The sequence below is a fragment of the Dermacentor variabilis genome, chromosome 6 (genome assembly GCF_050947875.1).
Source record: "Dermacentor variabilis isolate Ectoservices chromosome 6, ASM5094787v1, whole genome shotgun sequence".
NCBI classification, from domain to species: domain Eukaryota; kingdom Metazoa; phylum Arthropoda; class Arachnida; order Ixodida; family Ixodidae; genus Dermacentor; species Dermacentor variabilis.
Genome location: NC_134573.1, coordinates 172,721,792 through 172,735,797, shown reverse-complemented (window position 1 = coordinate 172,735,797; position 14,006 = coordinate 172,721,792). Strand labels below are relative to the sequence as shown.

General features: G+C 48.2%; 1 protein-coding gene across 1 annotated transcript; it reads left to right on the top strand.

The window, feature by feature from the left end:
* Nucleotides 1–48: 48 nt before the first annotated feature.
* On the top strand, nucleotides 49–11,432 carry LOC142584446 (uncharacterized). Its single transcript, XM_075694592.1, has 4 exons — nucleotides 49–1,179; nucleotides 1,254–1,321; nucleotides 1,403–1,602; nucleotides 11,257–11,432. The coding sequence occupies exons 1-3, from the start codon at nucleotides 1,053–1,055 to the stop codon at nucleotides 1,508–1,510; spliced, it is 303 nt and encodes a 100-aa protein (XP_075550707.1). The 5' UTR covers nucleotides 49–1,052; the 3' UTR covers nucleotides 1,511–1,602; nucleotides 11,257–11,432.
* Nucleotides 11,433–14,006: the final 2,574 nt, after the last annotated feature.

Genomic DNA, 14,006 nt, shown 5'->3' with positions numbered 1-14,006 from the left:
CATGCGCCGAAGAGCTTGACATCCTGGTCGTCGTGGAAATATAGCGAGCATCCGGGGGCTTGGGCCGCCATTTTGCATTTTCCGTCTGCTTCGGCGTGCGTCGTGTCTGCTGCCTTCTGCGTCGCACCCTACCTCGAGCTCCTGCTGGTCTTAATTACGCGCTAACAGTGGCAGCGCTTGTCGAAGTTGCACGCTGCGCATGTTCCCGCCTTCGGCCGACTCTGGAAGCACTGGCTTCATGCACCGGGGCCTGAAAAACGTGAGGCACTCCTCGAGAGACTTGTTGCCCGACCCGCCTGCCGTCTCGGCAATTCCTGGCCCCGCTTTCGAGCTCCCGGAGTGTAAGTGACCGCCAGCCGGCATAAATACGTTACTATACGCCGACGACACTCCGGTCGAGCCGGCGCAGCGTATATAAGCCGGAAGTCGTTCCTGCCGAGTACTCGCTCTTTTGTTTGTGCGTATTTCCACCCCCCGACGGCGCCGGGACTATTGAACTGTGGATGAACTCTGAGCGTGGCCACCAACTCCAGGACCTGCGCGGCAACCCCTCGTCACGGCGAGCGTCGTCTCTACGAGCTTCGCATCGAGCGTCCTAAACGCTCAAAAGGCCTGTGTGTGCACTTTGTGCATTTTTTCTAGATGGTCTAGCTGGCGAGGGTGGCGCATGCCTTAGAGAAGTTAACTGTTTGTTCAGTTGCACTAGCTAGCGCTCACTAGTGTTGTATAGCTACACTACAAAATTGCGTAAAGTTAGTGTTGCTTAGCTGTAAGCCCGAGGTTTCGTGGGCATGGCTTGCGGCCACACGGGTCTTCTCCGTGCCGGAATCGAAGAGGACGGGCCACGTGTTGCGGGGTGGCGGCGTATAGCTTCAGGTTTTAGCTGACACACAGGGTTAGCTCACACTAGGCAGGCTACAGCTGATAGCCGTCCTCTTACGACTGCGTCAGGGACATGGACCCATCCGAATGGCCTTGCGACCCGACCCCACTATTTCGTGACGTAGATAGCCCGCGCGCGTCAGTGCGCGTGCTACCGAGCGAAATGTGGAATGACGGAAGCAAACGGCATTCGGACATTTCCTCGCCAGCTATTAGGCACTAACCCGCTCTACGCAGCACCTCGACGCCGGACGTCGCCTGCTGTATTCGTCGGAGCTGGGCCGGTCAGCAGCTACAGTAAGCGGCCCGTTTCGTTGCCGTTGTTGCTATTCGTTTTTCGATGTGAGCTTACTGTCCTCGCTATTTTCCAGAGCATCACTCGCACCGCGCACGGCCTACAGTGTTCCCTCGTCGTAGTGGCCTTGTGGCCCTGCACCGGGTAAATACCACGTGCGGATTAATAATAGTACTACATCTGTGTTCTCGAGTGCTTAAAATAAAAGCCTTGTTGTCGTTTCAGGATCCCGAGGTCCGCTTTCGAGATTGCGGACCACGAGTCGGAAGGATATCCAGTGTGCTGCTCCACGTTTGCCATCCTCCTAACGTCCCCCACCGGAGGCGGCCTTGAGCACCTCTTACCGTGGCTGACCGCGTCGGCTCCTTTGCATTTCCACGTCCATGTCGTCCTTCTGCTACGGCGCACTTCGTTTGCTACTACTGGTAAATATCGCTTAAACACAATTCGTACTATCGCTGTGTATTATTATTATTATTATTATTATTATTATTATTATTATTATTATTATTATTATTCCTTGTTGTTCATTGTTACTAATATTATTCATAGTTAGTATTGTTGTTGCTGCTATTCCCAATACCGCCGCTCTTGACTCGGAGCACAGCAGGTGTAACTACTTCAGGCACACACGCCCTTGGTAGGTGCTGCAACGTGTGGCCGCGTTGCCGGGTGCTCGCACGTCGTAGGTGATAATGAACGCCATAGCGCGCAAAAAATAAACTACGCGGCTCGCGCGCTGTTCGAATCGATGCAAGCGAAGGTTTCTTTACTGTTTGCTTTAATTGACGGCCATTGGCGACGATCGTTTTCTTTTTTTTTTTTTTCACGTCGGATGCATTCTAGCGCAGAGTTAGTGTGCTATGTTGCCTTGTGTACACAACTTGTTCGTCTACGTATACAGTGCACAGGCCGCCCAGCGATGCGTGATTTGCTTGTGCACCATTGTTCATAGCCGGGGAGAAAGGTCGGCACTATCATTGCCTCACACGGCGAGTGGCCAGAAGCGGTAAACATTAAATTATGTGGCTTCACGTGCCAAACCAATAATACGTGCGGCACTTTCCCAGAGCGAGGTATCGCGGGCCAAGGAGCGGGAGATTCCACACTGCGCACCCTCTAACAAGCTCTCGTATGACCGCGGCGTGTTGACGCATGTTAGAACGATCGGCACCGGTGACTGCTTCGAACATGAATGGTTTATTGGAGTAGCTCGCGGCAAGGAGTCCTTCTGGTATTCGTCTTCGAGCACCTTGAAGATATTTCAGGCTCCCGCCTTCCAACTTGCACAGAGATAGGCTTCGGCGGGCAATTTCCGGTACCCTTCAAAGATGTTCGCAGATGTTCCGAGAAATTATTTGTTGCCTTTCTGAATTAGACAAGCCCTTGTTATTTCGTCGTATCCAGGGTAACTTCTTTCAGATTGGCACATTTTCCAAGATGTTCTTCGACCCGGTCTTAGCACCGCATCGCCTTTGGACAATGGTTTCGCTTGTCTCGTTTTGGCTTGACAATAGAAGCTATTTACTTCAGATATTCGCAGTGCCATCTCATCCACCAAGCTTTCACGAGTTCGCTGCTTCGCCATACTTCAACGTCTCCGTTATATGACCTTGTTTGTCCACTTTGAAGCTGCTGGCGTCAGCCCATGATTGCTAGTATCAGTGGCATGGGCTCATTAGGTTCGCTATGCACGTATGTTAACGGTCAATTCTTGAGTGTTCCTACAACTTATGCTACAATTATGCGTAGCTTCTCCACTGTAGTTGTACTTCTTGAGATGATTTTTCGCATCGATGTTTTCAGGCTTCGTATGAGGCGCTCGAAAAATCCTCCCCCACCTCCATGGGGCGCACTCGGCTATTTTCCGTTGGTGTGTAATGCAGTAATCCTTCGCCCGTTTGTGCCCAACAGCTTCAAGCATTTCCTTCTCGGCCTTAGTAAAGGTACTCGCATTGTACGAGCAGATTACGGCAGGTATAGCCCGTCGTGCGGTGAATTGCCGGAAAGCTTGAAAATGAAAACGGGATATCGACATGTCATTGGTCATCTCCAAGTGTACTCGTTACCGCGCAGGTGAAACTTAGTACGTATTGTTCTAAAATGTCGTATTTGTTTTTCGCATAAAGTGTTCCGGTGAGGTCAGCTCCTGCGACTTGCAATTACCCTGATTCGTTGACTCTGTCCACCGGGAGGGGAGGCAGAATTTAATTGGCCGGTCTTGTGTTATGTTTCTTGCCGACTACGCATTTATTTTAAACTCTTTACAGCTTGGCGGCCTTGTAATATTCGCAACTTAACCCGCAGTTGCGCTATCTTTGCTTGAAATCCGCCGCGCAATATTTGATGAACGTGACGTATTGCCGGTTCAGTGAAATACCCGTCCTTTGGAAATACGATGACGTGCCGGCTTTGATTCTTGGCTGCAGTGCAAAAGTGTTTTGTCTTGGAAGTCCTTTCTTGTAACAATACTTGTCCATTTATTTTAAATTATTTAGCGCTTGAATCAGCATTGCCACTTGGCTGCCTGAGTAGTACTTCTGTCGTATCCAATATGTCCCTGCAATTCTCATTTCCTGTAAACGGCCTTTGTGATCTTGCTTTGTCTATGAACCTGAATACCCATGCTCTTGCTCTTAGATCCGCGCGTAGGACGAATTTTTGATTTCCAAGATTAGTTTATTCTCTTGTTCCTGTGCAGGGGTGTGACAATGTGATTCGTGTTCATCGTCCATCTGTACATTCGTGTGAATCACTCTTGCTGTTTGCGGCTTCCACGGATGTAACTCATTCGGGTCCATGCCACCCTACTTTTAGAGTTCGTCAACGTCATTGCGCTTATACCACGTGTGTGTAGATGGGCCAGCCTGTTTTCACCATGAATGCACGACTCACTCGTTTGTTTTTTTTCTTACTTCTGCGACTCTGTTAACAAATATATCCCCTTTGCTTGTCCCTTTGATACAATAAAGTGCAATCACTGAGTCGGTCAAGCAGGCTGCTTCAATTCTTGTGAAGTGACTTTTGATGAAGACGCCTAGCCTTGATGCTATCACCGCTGCCATTAGGTCAAGTCTTGCTGAACTTGGTTCTCTGATTGGGTCTACGTCGCTTTTCGCTGAAGGTAGGCTTGACTTTGTTCCATCTGTTTACACTACTGCCAAATATAGTGCCGCTTCTTATGCTGTTCGACTTCCGTCGACTTAAAGCTTGTATGGGTGTTCTACTTGATCCTTGCTTGCGTAGTATTGGAGAACTAGAACTAGCAGCTCCTTCGTTTTAGACATCGGGTATCTCCACTGGTCGCATTCTCCTTTAAGGAGTGGCTCATCTTGCGCATCGTCCCTTCTCTCATTTTTGAAAGCTTATCTCTGCGCGTATCGTCAAAGGTGACGGCAAGCCAAGCGCATCAAGTATCTTTCCTGTTGCTTTTGCAGCACTGTCGTTTTGGTTAAGTACGTTGTTGCTGGTAAGGGTGCATACTTTTCCACAGGAGAAGATAGCACGTCTTTTGAGTACTTCCATAAAATGGCGAGGAGGATTGTGTATCCTTTCGATCGAATCCCTATGTGATCGTCGTCCCTTTCGTTTTCGTCTATTTTGTTGAGGCTCTCTTCATTGGATGTCCATTTTCCCGAGTTCATTGCCGCCTCTTTGATCAGTTGTTTTGCCTTTTTGTATAACTTGACAGCACCTTAAAACGTTGCTGCCCGTAGGATTACATCATCCACGTAAATCTTTCTGTACTGGTTCTTGCATCTCCAAATCACTCAGCCACTTGTTTCAAATGGTGCTTGATTGTAGCTGCCAGAAGAAACTGGCTCGGGGTTTTACTGGAAGTTACTCGTCATGCGGCAGGTTTGTACTTCATTCCGCAGCTTTTCCTCACGTCATGCTCCCACCACAGAAATACCGTGGCATCTGTCCTCTTAGTGGATCGAAATTTGTAGAAATCCCTTTTCAACGTCTCCAAATAGGGCCACCTTTTCCTTAAAGATTTGATGTCCTGCCTCCAGATAGTCGTTTATTGACATGCCTTTCTGCGTGTTTGAAGAGACATCGAATACTACACGAACCTTTGTCGTGGCTCGATCTTCTCGAAAGCAGTTTATCAAATGTCATCGTTCAGCGCATGTATTTGCATATTGCATGCACGCAGGACGCGAACTGTGTTGTTTTCTGGAAGGCATGCGAGCACTAGCGATTACTTCGGAACTTTCCATGACTCGTGTACGAAAGCCGACGCGCTTAACCCGCTGATCAGATTTTCGCAGATTGTGTTCGCCACTGTCGTTGTGTCTTGAGTGTAGCCTGCGTTTCTGGTCACGTCCTCTCAAAGTTTCGCCATTCTAGTTTTCTACTGTGTTCTTGATCATCATTGCCACGTGACATCTGGTAGGCGTGCTTCACGTTAATGCACCGGACGCTCCCAACAAGCCGCAATCCAAGCCTGAACTCCGAAGACCACCAACGTCGCGAAGGACCAGCGAGGTAGATGCAGGCTGCAAGGACTGCCCCCGGAGCACGGACTTCTGCCTGAGACGACCAGGAAGACTGTGGCAGTCAACAACCACAATGGAAGCCCCAGGGTACATGTTTCAACCCAGGGAGCCACCAACTTTCATGAAGCTTCGTCAGACGATCCGGAAACCTGGCTTTCTTAGACTTTTGGAAGAATCTCAGCCTTCAACAACTGGACCTCTGAAGATAAGCTACGCCACGTCCACTTCTCCCTGGAAGATGCCGCGAGGACATCCGCCCTTACAACGTGGGACCAGTTCCGCAGCAACTTCCCGAGAACCTTCACGAGCGTCATCCGGCAAGGGCCGAAGTTTTATTGGATGCCCGAGTGCAGCTATCTATCGAGAACGTTGCCATGTTTACGGAAGAAATGAGGCGTCTATTCCGCCACGCCAACCCGGAAATCTCCGAGAGTCCTGCTCAAGCATGGTACGATGCAATGACTTTTAGCCGGTACGATTCGAAGACCGTCGGAGAGTTTCTTCGTCAGGCCACCACCATCGACAAAACACTGGACATGCGGGGCCGACAATTAAACCGTCGCACGATGTCAACAAATGTAGCGGTCATGCGGGAAGAGAGCTTCAGAAGTTGACCTCTTCATCACAGCATCAAGTGGCTTCGATTGCTGACGTCGTACGCGAGAAAATCCAGCAGTCCCACGGGGTCCCTCAGCCGGGAGCGATGACACAAACCACCGTAGCCCGCCATCCCGTTCCCCCTCCGCGCGCGCCAGGTTCCGATAACGCCGCCTGTCCGTCGTCTACCTCTGCCAGCACGGCAATCTGTCGTCCCACGCAGCGTGCCAAAAGACTGACGCTTGGCGCACCACAATCACTTTTGCTACCACTGCGGAGAAGCGGGCCACGTCTATCGCCGACGCCCATTCCGCTAGTCGGTTTCCAGTCTACACGCCACGTCCACCAGTTTTGCGAGCTGCCACGTGATATCAGACTACATAGCCGGAACGCAGTGGAGGCCCCAACGTCCTGCGCGTTCGCCGTCGTCAGTACGCTACCTGTCGCCGCAGCGCCGACCATACACTGGCCCAGCCCTGGGCCGTTCCGCAGGTCCCTATTCCACCAATGGAGGTGGCGTTGCTGCACGTCTAGTAACGAAGATCCCCCGCCGCAGACGATGACGCTTCGTGATCTATTTCGACGGCACAGCAACGACACGCCGCCATCCCGACATAGCCTGGAAGCCAAGAATACGCCAACAAAAGACAACCTGACGACGCCACGTACTATCCCCAGGTCAACGCGACGCAGGTGTGAACCGACGCGAAGATCGAAGTGCAACGGAAGCAAAGAACCACTGGCCACGACGTGCTTCTCAACGGCCACGAAGTCGCCGCGCTTATAGACACTGCAGCCGACTACTCCATCGGTGGATTATCCGCCGCTGAGTTGAAGAAAGCATGGTACAGAACTCAAATTCGGACAGCTTGAGGACACCTGATGACTGCCATTCCATCTCATGGCCATCAGTATCAGGGGACAATATCTTCGTTTTTCTTACCTTTTCGGCAGTCGGGGAGTCTTTTCAGGGCATTTTCCTTGTTGATTTACAAGTTAACGCTTTCGTTCCACTGCAAGTGGACTTGATAGCGACCGTTTACTTGTATTTTACTGTGATTGAATTTTGGCTTCCTTAGTATTGACACTGTTTAGTGATTCCCATTGATTCAATGCTCCAAAACCTTTGTATATCGCTTGCTGAATTGTTTCCGCAGTTTCAACCTTCAGAACCATGACTGTTTGATTTCATGCTTGGTGAAATTGTTTTGGGGTCCTTTTTGGGGGCCTTGCAGTACCCAACCCCGTATTGTCTCGACTGCGATCAATCTGCTTTCGATGTTTTACGTTCTACCAGCGAAGAACTCCCAATAATTGACCCCTTCAACAGTCCTATGGCTTCTGTTCCAGTTGTCTCGGTTCTGTCATCCGCCACTTGTAGCTTTCCATTTTTCTCCTTGGAATTCTGATTTGTAGCAGGTAGACAACAGATGCGACGTCGGCTTGTAGATCTTCTATTACCACGGCTGATTTCTTTCCTCGCGTTGCTACAGTTAATTGGACAACGTTAATTTGAATGTTTCGTCCCCTTCGAATGAACCAGTCGTCGGCCTTTCGTGTAATATCTTCGCTCCTATTTCTCTTACTAATCCAGCTGCAATAAATATCTGCTGGCGTTCGCTGTCTAATATTCATCGGCATTGTCTGCCACCTTATTGTTTCCCTATCCAAGCTACAGCTGTCTCCAAGAGCGCAAAATTGTTTTACATTTTCAGTTGCGTGTAGAGTAGCCGTCGTTGCTTCCGCTTGCTTTGTTCCGACCTGCTCCACATTTTCTTGCCGCACCGTTATGCCTACTTATCTAGCATGTTGTCTTCTGCACTGCTTGCATTTCCCTCTTCCTCTACAAATAGGTGCAGTGTTCTGGTCGGTTGCATCTGAAACACTGTTCTCAGTGAGAATGTTTTTTTCCTCATTGGAATGTTCCGATGAGTCCTCAGTTACGTGGTTCTGCTTGCAGAACAGGGAGCTCCTGTTTCTCAGCTATAAAAGCTGTAATTCCGAACCTGTATGCTATTATTCCTTGGCTTCGCAATTGTCCTGTCTTGTTAACACCGTCTTCCTCGGAAGATATTTGCTATCGCTGGAATACCTTAAGCCTGTCCAGCTTTTCCTTGCATTGCTTCCCTGTTGCTTCGCGCGCTAGCTTTCATGGCTGAGCTGTTTTTCATTGCTCCTTGTGACTTGGAACTGCACTGATAACTCCGGTGGAATAGCTCTCTTCAACGCTGTCAACATCGACGCGAAACTGGCACTCGAATCACTGAAGGTGCAGACCGACAATCTGTTCAACTGCTCTCCGTGTCCTATCTTGCGTAGTTAATCAGTTTCTTGCGCCAACCTAACCTTCTCTAGACTCAAGAGCGCACTCATGCGCAGCTCCACTGATCGTTCACGATTTCCGAACTTGTTCGCAGTGTTTTTCTCGCTTCATCGCAACTTTCATATCCAGGTAAAGCAATGAAGCCCTTCTATGGCATACGCTGTCTTGCCGGTTAGAGGTGCTAATAAACTTGTCCCTTGCTCATGTTAGGTCTGAGGTGAACTGCTCACTTGTATTGAGTCCAGAAGCGATTCCACTCCAGGGCTCTTCCGCCAAACTTTGTCATTTGCAGATTTGGTAGCTCATGTATTACCCTTGCGTCTTCTGAACTGTGATGCCAGCTGCGTTCCATTGTTCAAATCCAACTGTATGGCCTCTTGAATTCTGAATTCTATTGTAGGCAAGATCGTCGTTATTTCCATGTCTTACTCTATCATTCAAATACTGCTTCAGCAGTATTTTCTCTTACAAATTCCTCGATTTGTTCTTTGGCGCTGTTGATGCTTTCGCTTATTCTCCTGCGTTGTGTGCAACTTTTGTCTGGTAATTGCGTTGATCAGCTTCGTGATCTAGGGCGAATCGCTTTGCTTTTTTTCGTAAATATATGCTTCGCTCGTTTCTAGTCGTGTAACAATGGCGTCTTGCTTCTCAGTGAGCTGGTCCGATGCTTATATATGGTCTTCTCTTCGGTCTCGTTGCCCGATCCGCTGCTCCACCACAGTTTCCTTTTCTGCTTCTTAGCAGGTTGACCTTCCTTATGGGCGGAGAGGTAGTAGGCTGGTTCACAGCACCATTGATGAAAACGATAGACCGATGACTGCTTCAAATATGAGCGGTTTATTAAAGTAGCACATGCTCGCGACACGGAGCCGCTCTCTTGCTCAGTCTTCGAGTGCTTCGATGATATTTTACAATAGATTTTTATACTGTGGCACATAGCCTCGGCGAGGGATCGGCCAAGAAGTGGGTGGTGCAATGGCACATATAAAGAACGGGTAATTGCCGAGGAAGCGGCCGGTGCAATTAAAATAAGACACGAACAAATACAAGCCTGCTTAAGATGTCGCATTGTGTAGCGCGGTTAATTGCGCGAGAGAATGTGCGCTCGCCTGTTTTCTTTCCGTCAAACACGCCGGTATGAACAGCTTCAAGAAAGCTTCGTTTCACAAAAATTCCAACATGTTCGATGACCCCACATTTGTCTGCAGTTGCACTGTTTTTTTACGGTCGCAGCACGCAGGTATAGCCGATTGTTGTTGCATAGCTTCTCGAACGCGAGCGACTCTTTCTCGCATCTCTTACAGATTCTTTAGTTACGTCCCAAGCTTGTGTTTTCATGCTTTTCCTGCCGTCTTCCTCGATATACCATAACCGTATTTTTCAATTTGCAACCTCATTGAAGTATCCTTCGTCGAGAATTCGGGAGCTTACATATAACACGGTTTGCTTTGCCTTTCGTCTTGCATTAACCGTGGATACGTTCACTAGTGACCGCTTCCGGACCGAGCACGTCGCGATTGTGTAAGCCGAAGAGGGTGCGGTCGTGGGTCACTTCTGCCTCTTTGCTGCTGAGATGATGGAAGGTTCGGCGCTGCAACGCGCGCTTCCCTCTGTCAAGAATGGCTCGGCTGCTCAGGGCACGATTACACGTAACTTGGCTTTGCGCTGTCAACAAACCCCGTAGCAACGGTATCTTCTACTTGCGTACTCGTTTGCTATAGACGCCGTATGCCATGAACGATATAATTATGTAACGTATGTCAAAAGCCTACTGACATTTCCTAGATTGTCTTATTGTTTCAATCATTTCATTCATACTAATAACCTAGATTTCGCAAGCATTTTTTTTTTGCAGCGTTAACTAGTTTTTTTGTTCAGCCGGCCTCTTTTGCTTAATGTCCTGAATATCGACAGCTGTTTCCTCGAGTTACTTAGCGATCTGCTTTAGGTCTAAGCCTGGGTTGGTTTCGATGTACCCTCGCATAAGAAGTAAGCTCCAGTACAGAGCCGTCTCGATCACAAAGAATGGTCGTGGGAAGGCCAGCGCTACTAAAGTATTGCCCGCGCTTACCCACGTACGACAACGTTTACCCACCTGCACAATATAGGCGAGGGGGTTAAATTGAGGCCCGAGTGCAGGTAGCGCTGCCATGCCCAGTCACCACGGCGTTGACGGTGTGAAGTTTTCAAATTCTGAGGTATGGTTGCGCTATGTCGATATGTGCAGAGCGGTCCACACGTGTAGCCGTTCAGTCTTACCACTTAATCCGACGAAAGGTGTAGCAGGGAGCAGCATCTGGCGATGTCCTCCTGCGCAGCCAAGTCTCATCGAATCGCACTGCTTGTTCCACGCGCGCCGGAAGATCCGGCGCGGACATTAGCTGCAGAAGGTAAAACTGGTTAATTACGAGGTGAGTGTTGGTAGCAATGCCATGTCCATGCATTATTGAGCAAGCAACTAAACCAGCCATTAAGATGCATACGCAGTGCAAATGAGTGCACAGGACCATGCTGGTTGAGTCGCTTGATAGTAAAACAAAGCACCGTCCAATGCTTTATGGTGTGTATGCGCCTGTTTAACTGGTTTAATTCCTTGTTCGGTATGCACAAACTCCCCCAGCACTTTTCCTGACTGCATCCATGCCTTATTGTTCCAGAATCTTAAAACCTGTGCTTTCGGTTGCCGCCCACGTGTAAGATGGATATCCAGTGCGCTGCTCCACGTTTGCCATCCTCCCAACGTCCCCCTCAGGAGATGGCCTAGAGCACCGCTCGTACCCTGACCAACCGTTCCCCTTCGCCGGTGCGGTCTCGCCGGCAGACGAGATCGCTCATCGCCTTTCTTAGCTACGGGCAAGTACCACGCACAGACCACTCGTAGTACGGCTGTGTCCACGAGTGGTCGAAAAATGAGCCTTATTGCTTCAGTTCGTTTCAGATTCACCTTCCCTTTCGTTACATAAAGTTGTTCGATCGCTTAAACAAATATACGATGAAGGAAACAGAATGAGGAAAACCAGGGAATACAAGTACTTGTCGGTAGCTGACTAAGTCCCTGTCCTCAATTTCAAGTACCATTTAATAAGCAAGTATGAAATGCACTTACTATGTAGTAATTATAATTCATCACATGACTAAACAAAGCTTAACGTTCTGTCGGCAATTGATTCAGTTACCTCACAGGCTACCGAAGGAGTATTGCGTGAGGGGAGGATACAGGGAATTAGCAAAAAGGGAGTACGAAGATAGTATACATCGCTAGCGAGTAAACATGAAAGAACAAGTCTCTAACAATGATAAGGCAACACAAAACTTTTTTAAACGAGGAAAGCCCTACTAACCGTTTGTTGCGTGAACTTGGATAGCCCCGAAAAACATGGCATCTAAAAAGCAAAAAAAAAAAAAAAATTCTTTGTACTACCTAAGCCTAGGGGGGAAAAAAAACAAGGATTGGTAGCTTGCTGAAATGTCTCTAGGACTTTGCTTGCTCAATTTGTTTCAATATTGCAACCATTCCCGACAGCGGGGTTCAAGAAGTCGAGGCTGTCTGCCGTAATTTGTCCTTGGTTGTTTATAAATTTTTTGTAGATCTCTTAACCTCAGTATTAATATGTCGCCAGTATGCACGTGTGGTTGGATTGCGAATAGCAATTTTTAATTACCTCGGGATTCCCTAGTAGCCTGTTCTTCGGCAAATTTAAAGCGAAAGGAACTGCTTTATTTCGTCGTTTGCCTTTTAATTTTAGTACTAGAAGTTGTGCCCCACATTACAATACACACTGCATCTGTGATCGTATCGAAGATGGGCTTGACCTGCATTTAAGTGGCATTTGGTCTCGTCCTCCCTAAAGCACCCATTCTATTAGATCGCTTCACGTTTAAATTTCCAACGTGGTCATTCCGAGGTAGTCATGAAAAGCATCCAATATTATACTGTTTGTCCGCTCTATATGATCAATGCCGCTAGACCTTAAGGGTTTACTCCCATGCTTCGAAAACTTACAAAAAATGGCCACGTTGCTTTGCTTTATGTGCTGCGATTCAATTGCAGCTCGTTCACATCTGGCAACTTTGACAACTCTCTTAACCACCGGTTTGACTTTATCTGTTAAGTCGGCACTAGACAAAACAATTAATGTAATCCGCGTACAAAAGCTTTTTTTTTTCCTATTGGTGGAATGATAGCGATGTTATTTACTTATAAAGCAAAAAATAAAAGCTGCCCTAAAATACCCTTGTGATACACCTTTAGCCGTTGACGTTAGCTTGGAGGTAGATGCACCCGTGAAACCCATTGCCACAATTTTGGAGATAGTTTCTAATTAAGTTAAGCCCCCACCCACGAATTCTGTAAGAAAACTCCGTAAGAAGTGCTTAGTATTTGACTTCATCAAAGGCCCGTCTTGGGTCCAGAAATATTCATACTGCATTCTAGCTACTGTTCAATATTTTATTGCTTCCTTTGTTTGAACATTGGTTAACTTGTCCCGTTCAAAGCTCCACTGGTGTCGCGAGACCACTTTCATGCTTTTTCAAGAAACCGAGCAATCTTCTTTTTTTTTGTGCAAAACGCTTTGGTATGTTCTAGTGGAAATGCTCAGTAGGGAAACTGTCTTTTCAGGATCCCGACGTCTGCGTTCGATTGAAGCCCATAAGTTATCCAGTGGGCTGCTCCCCGTTTGTCATCCTCCCAACGTCCCCCTCGGGACATGGCCTAGAGCACCACTCGTACTCTGGCCCACCGTGTTAAATTACCTTCCCTCAACCATGGCGTCCTGCTGGCAGTCGGAACCTTGCTCCTCGCCCACCACTGCTGGTGAGTATCGCGTACTGACGTCTCGTACTTTTGGCTCTGTCCTCGAGTGGTCAACAATGAGCCCGCTGCTGTTCTCGCTTTGCAGATGGCCGTTTTGGATGGCGGTGAGCGCGGAGAACGTCCGAGGCAGTTTTGCCAAAAGGTGGGAAATTTTACATATTGTGGATAATATGTCCGAGATCTCGGTGGAAATTATTCTGGCAATGAAAAACTTGTTAAATTTGACGTCAGAAGTGCTTTTTCGCTTTAATGTGCTGCAGTTTACAAAAGCGTGGCAGTTTGGCCGAGCTGGTATGTCCTGACTTCTCTCAACTAGTAGCGCAGCTCAGAAAGGGCAAAAAGGAAGGGGGAAGGGGTAATCAAAGGGAACGTTCACTCTGTTCTCCGTTCCCTCTCATTACCCCTTCCACCTCCCTTTTTGCTCTTTCTGAACTGCGCTGCAAGCCTAAAAATGCAGTGAACAAATACGGGCAATAGTTGTTTATCTTCGCAGACAACTGAACTCAATGCGACATGCCTGAATTACTACACGGACGCTATGTTGCGACATTTCTGAATGTCATCTTATGGTTGGCCAGCTTCGGTTGCGCT

Bases quoted from the DNA above. Each gene is read 5' to 3' on its own strand.
- LOC142584446 (XM_075694592.1), top strand. From the start codon at position 1,053: ATGACGGAAGCAAACGGCATTCGGACATTTCCTCGCCAGCTATTAGGC. The intron at 1,180-1,253 runs GTAAGCGGCCCG...GCTATTTTCCAG, and splicing joins TGGGCCGGTCAGCAGCTACA to AGCATCACTCGCACCGCGCA. The intron at 1,322-1,402 runs GTAAATACCACG...TTGTCGTTTCAG, and splicing joins GCCTTGTGGCCCTGCACCGG to GATCCCGAGGTCCGCTTTCG.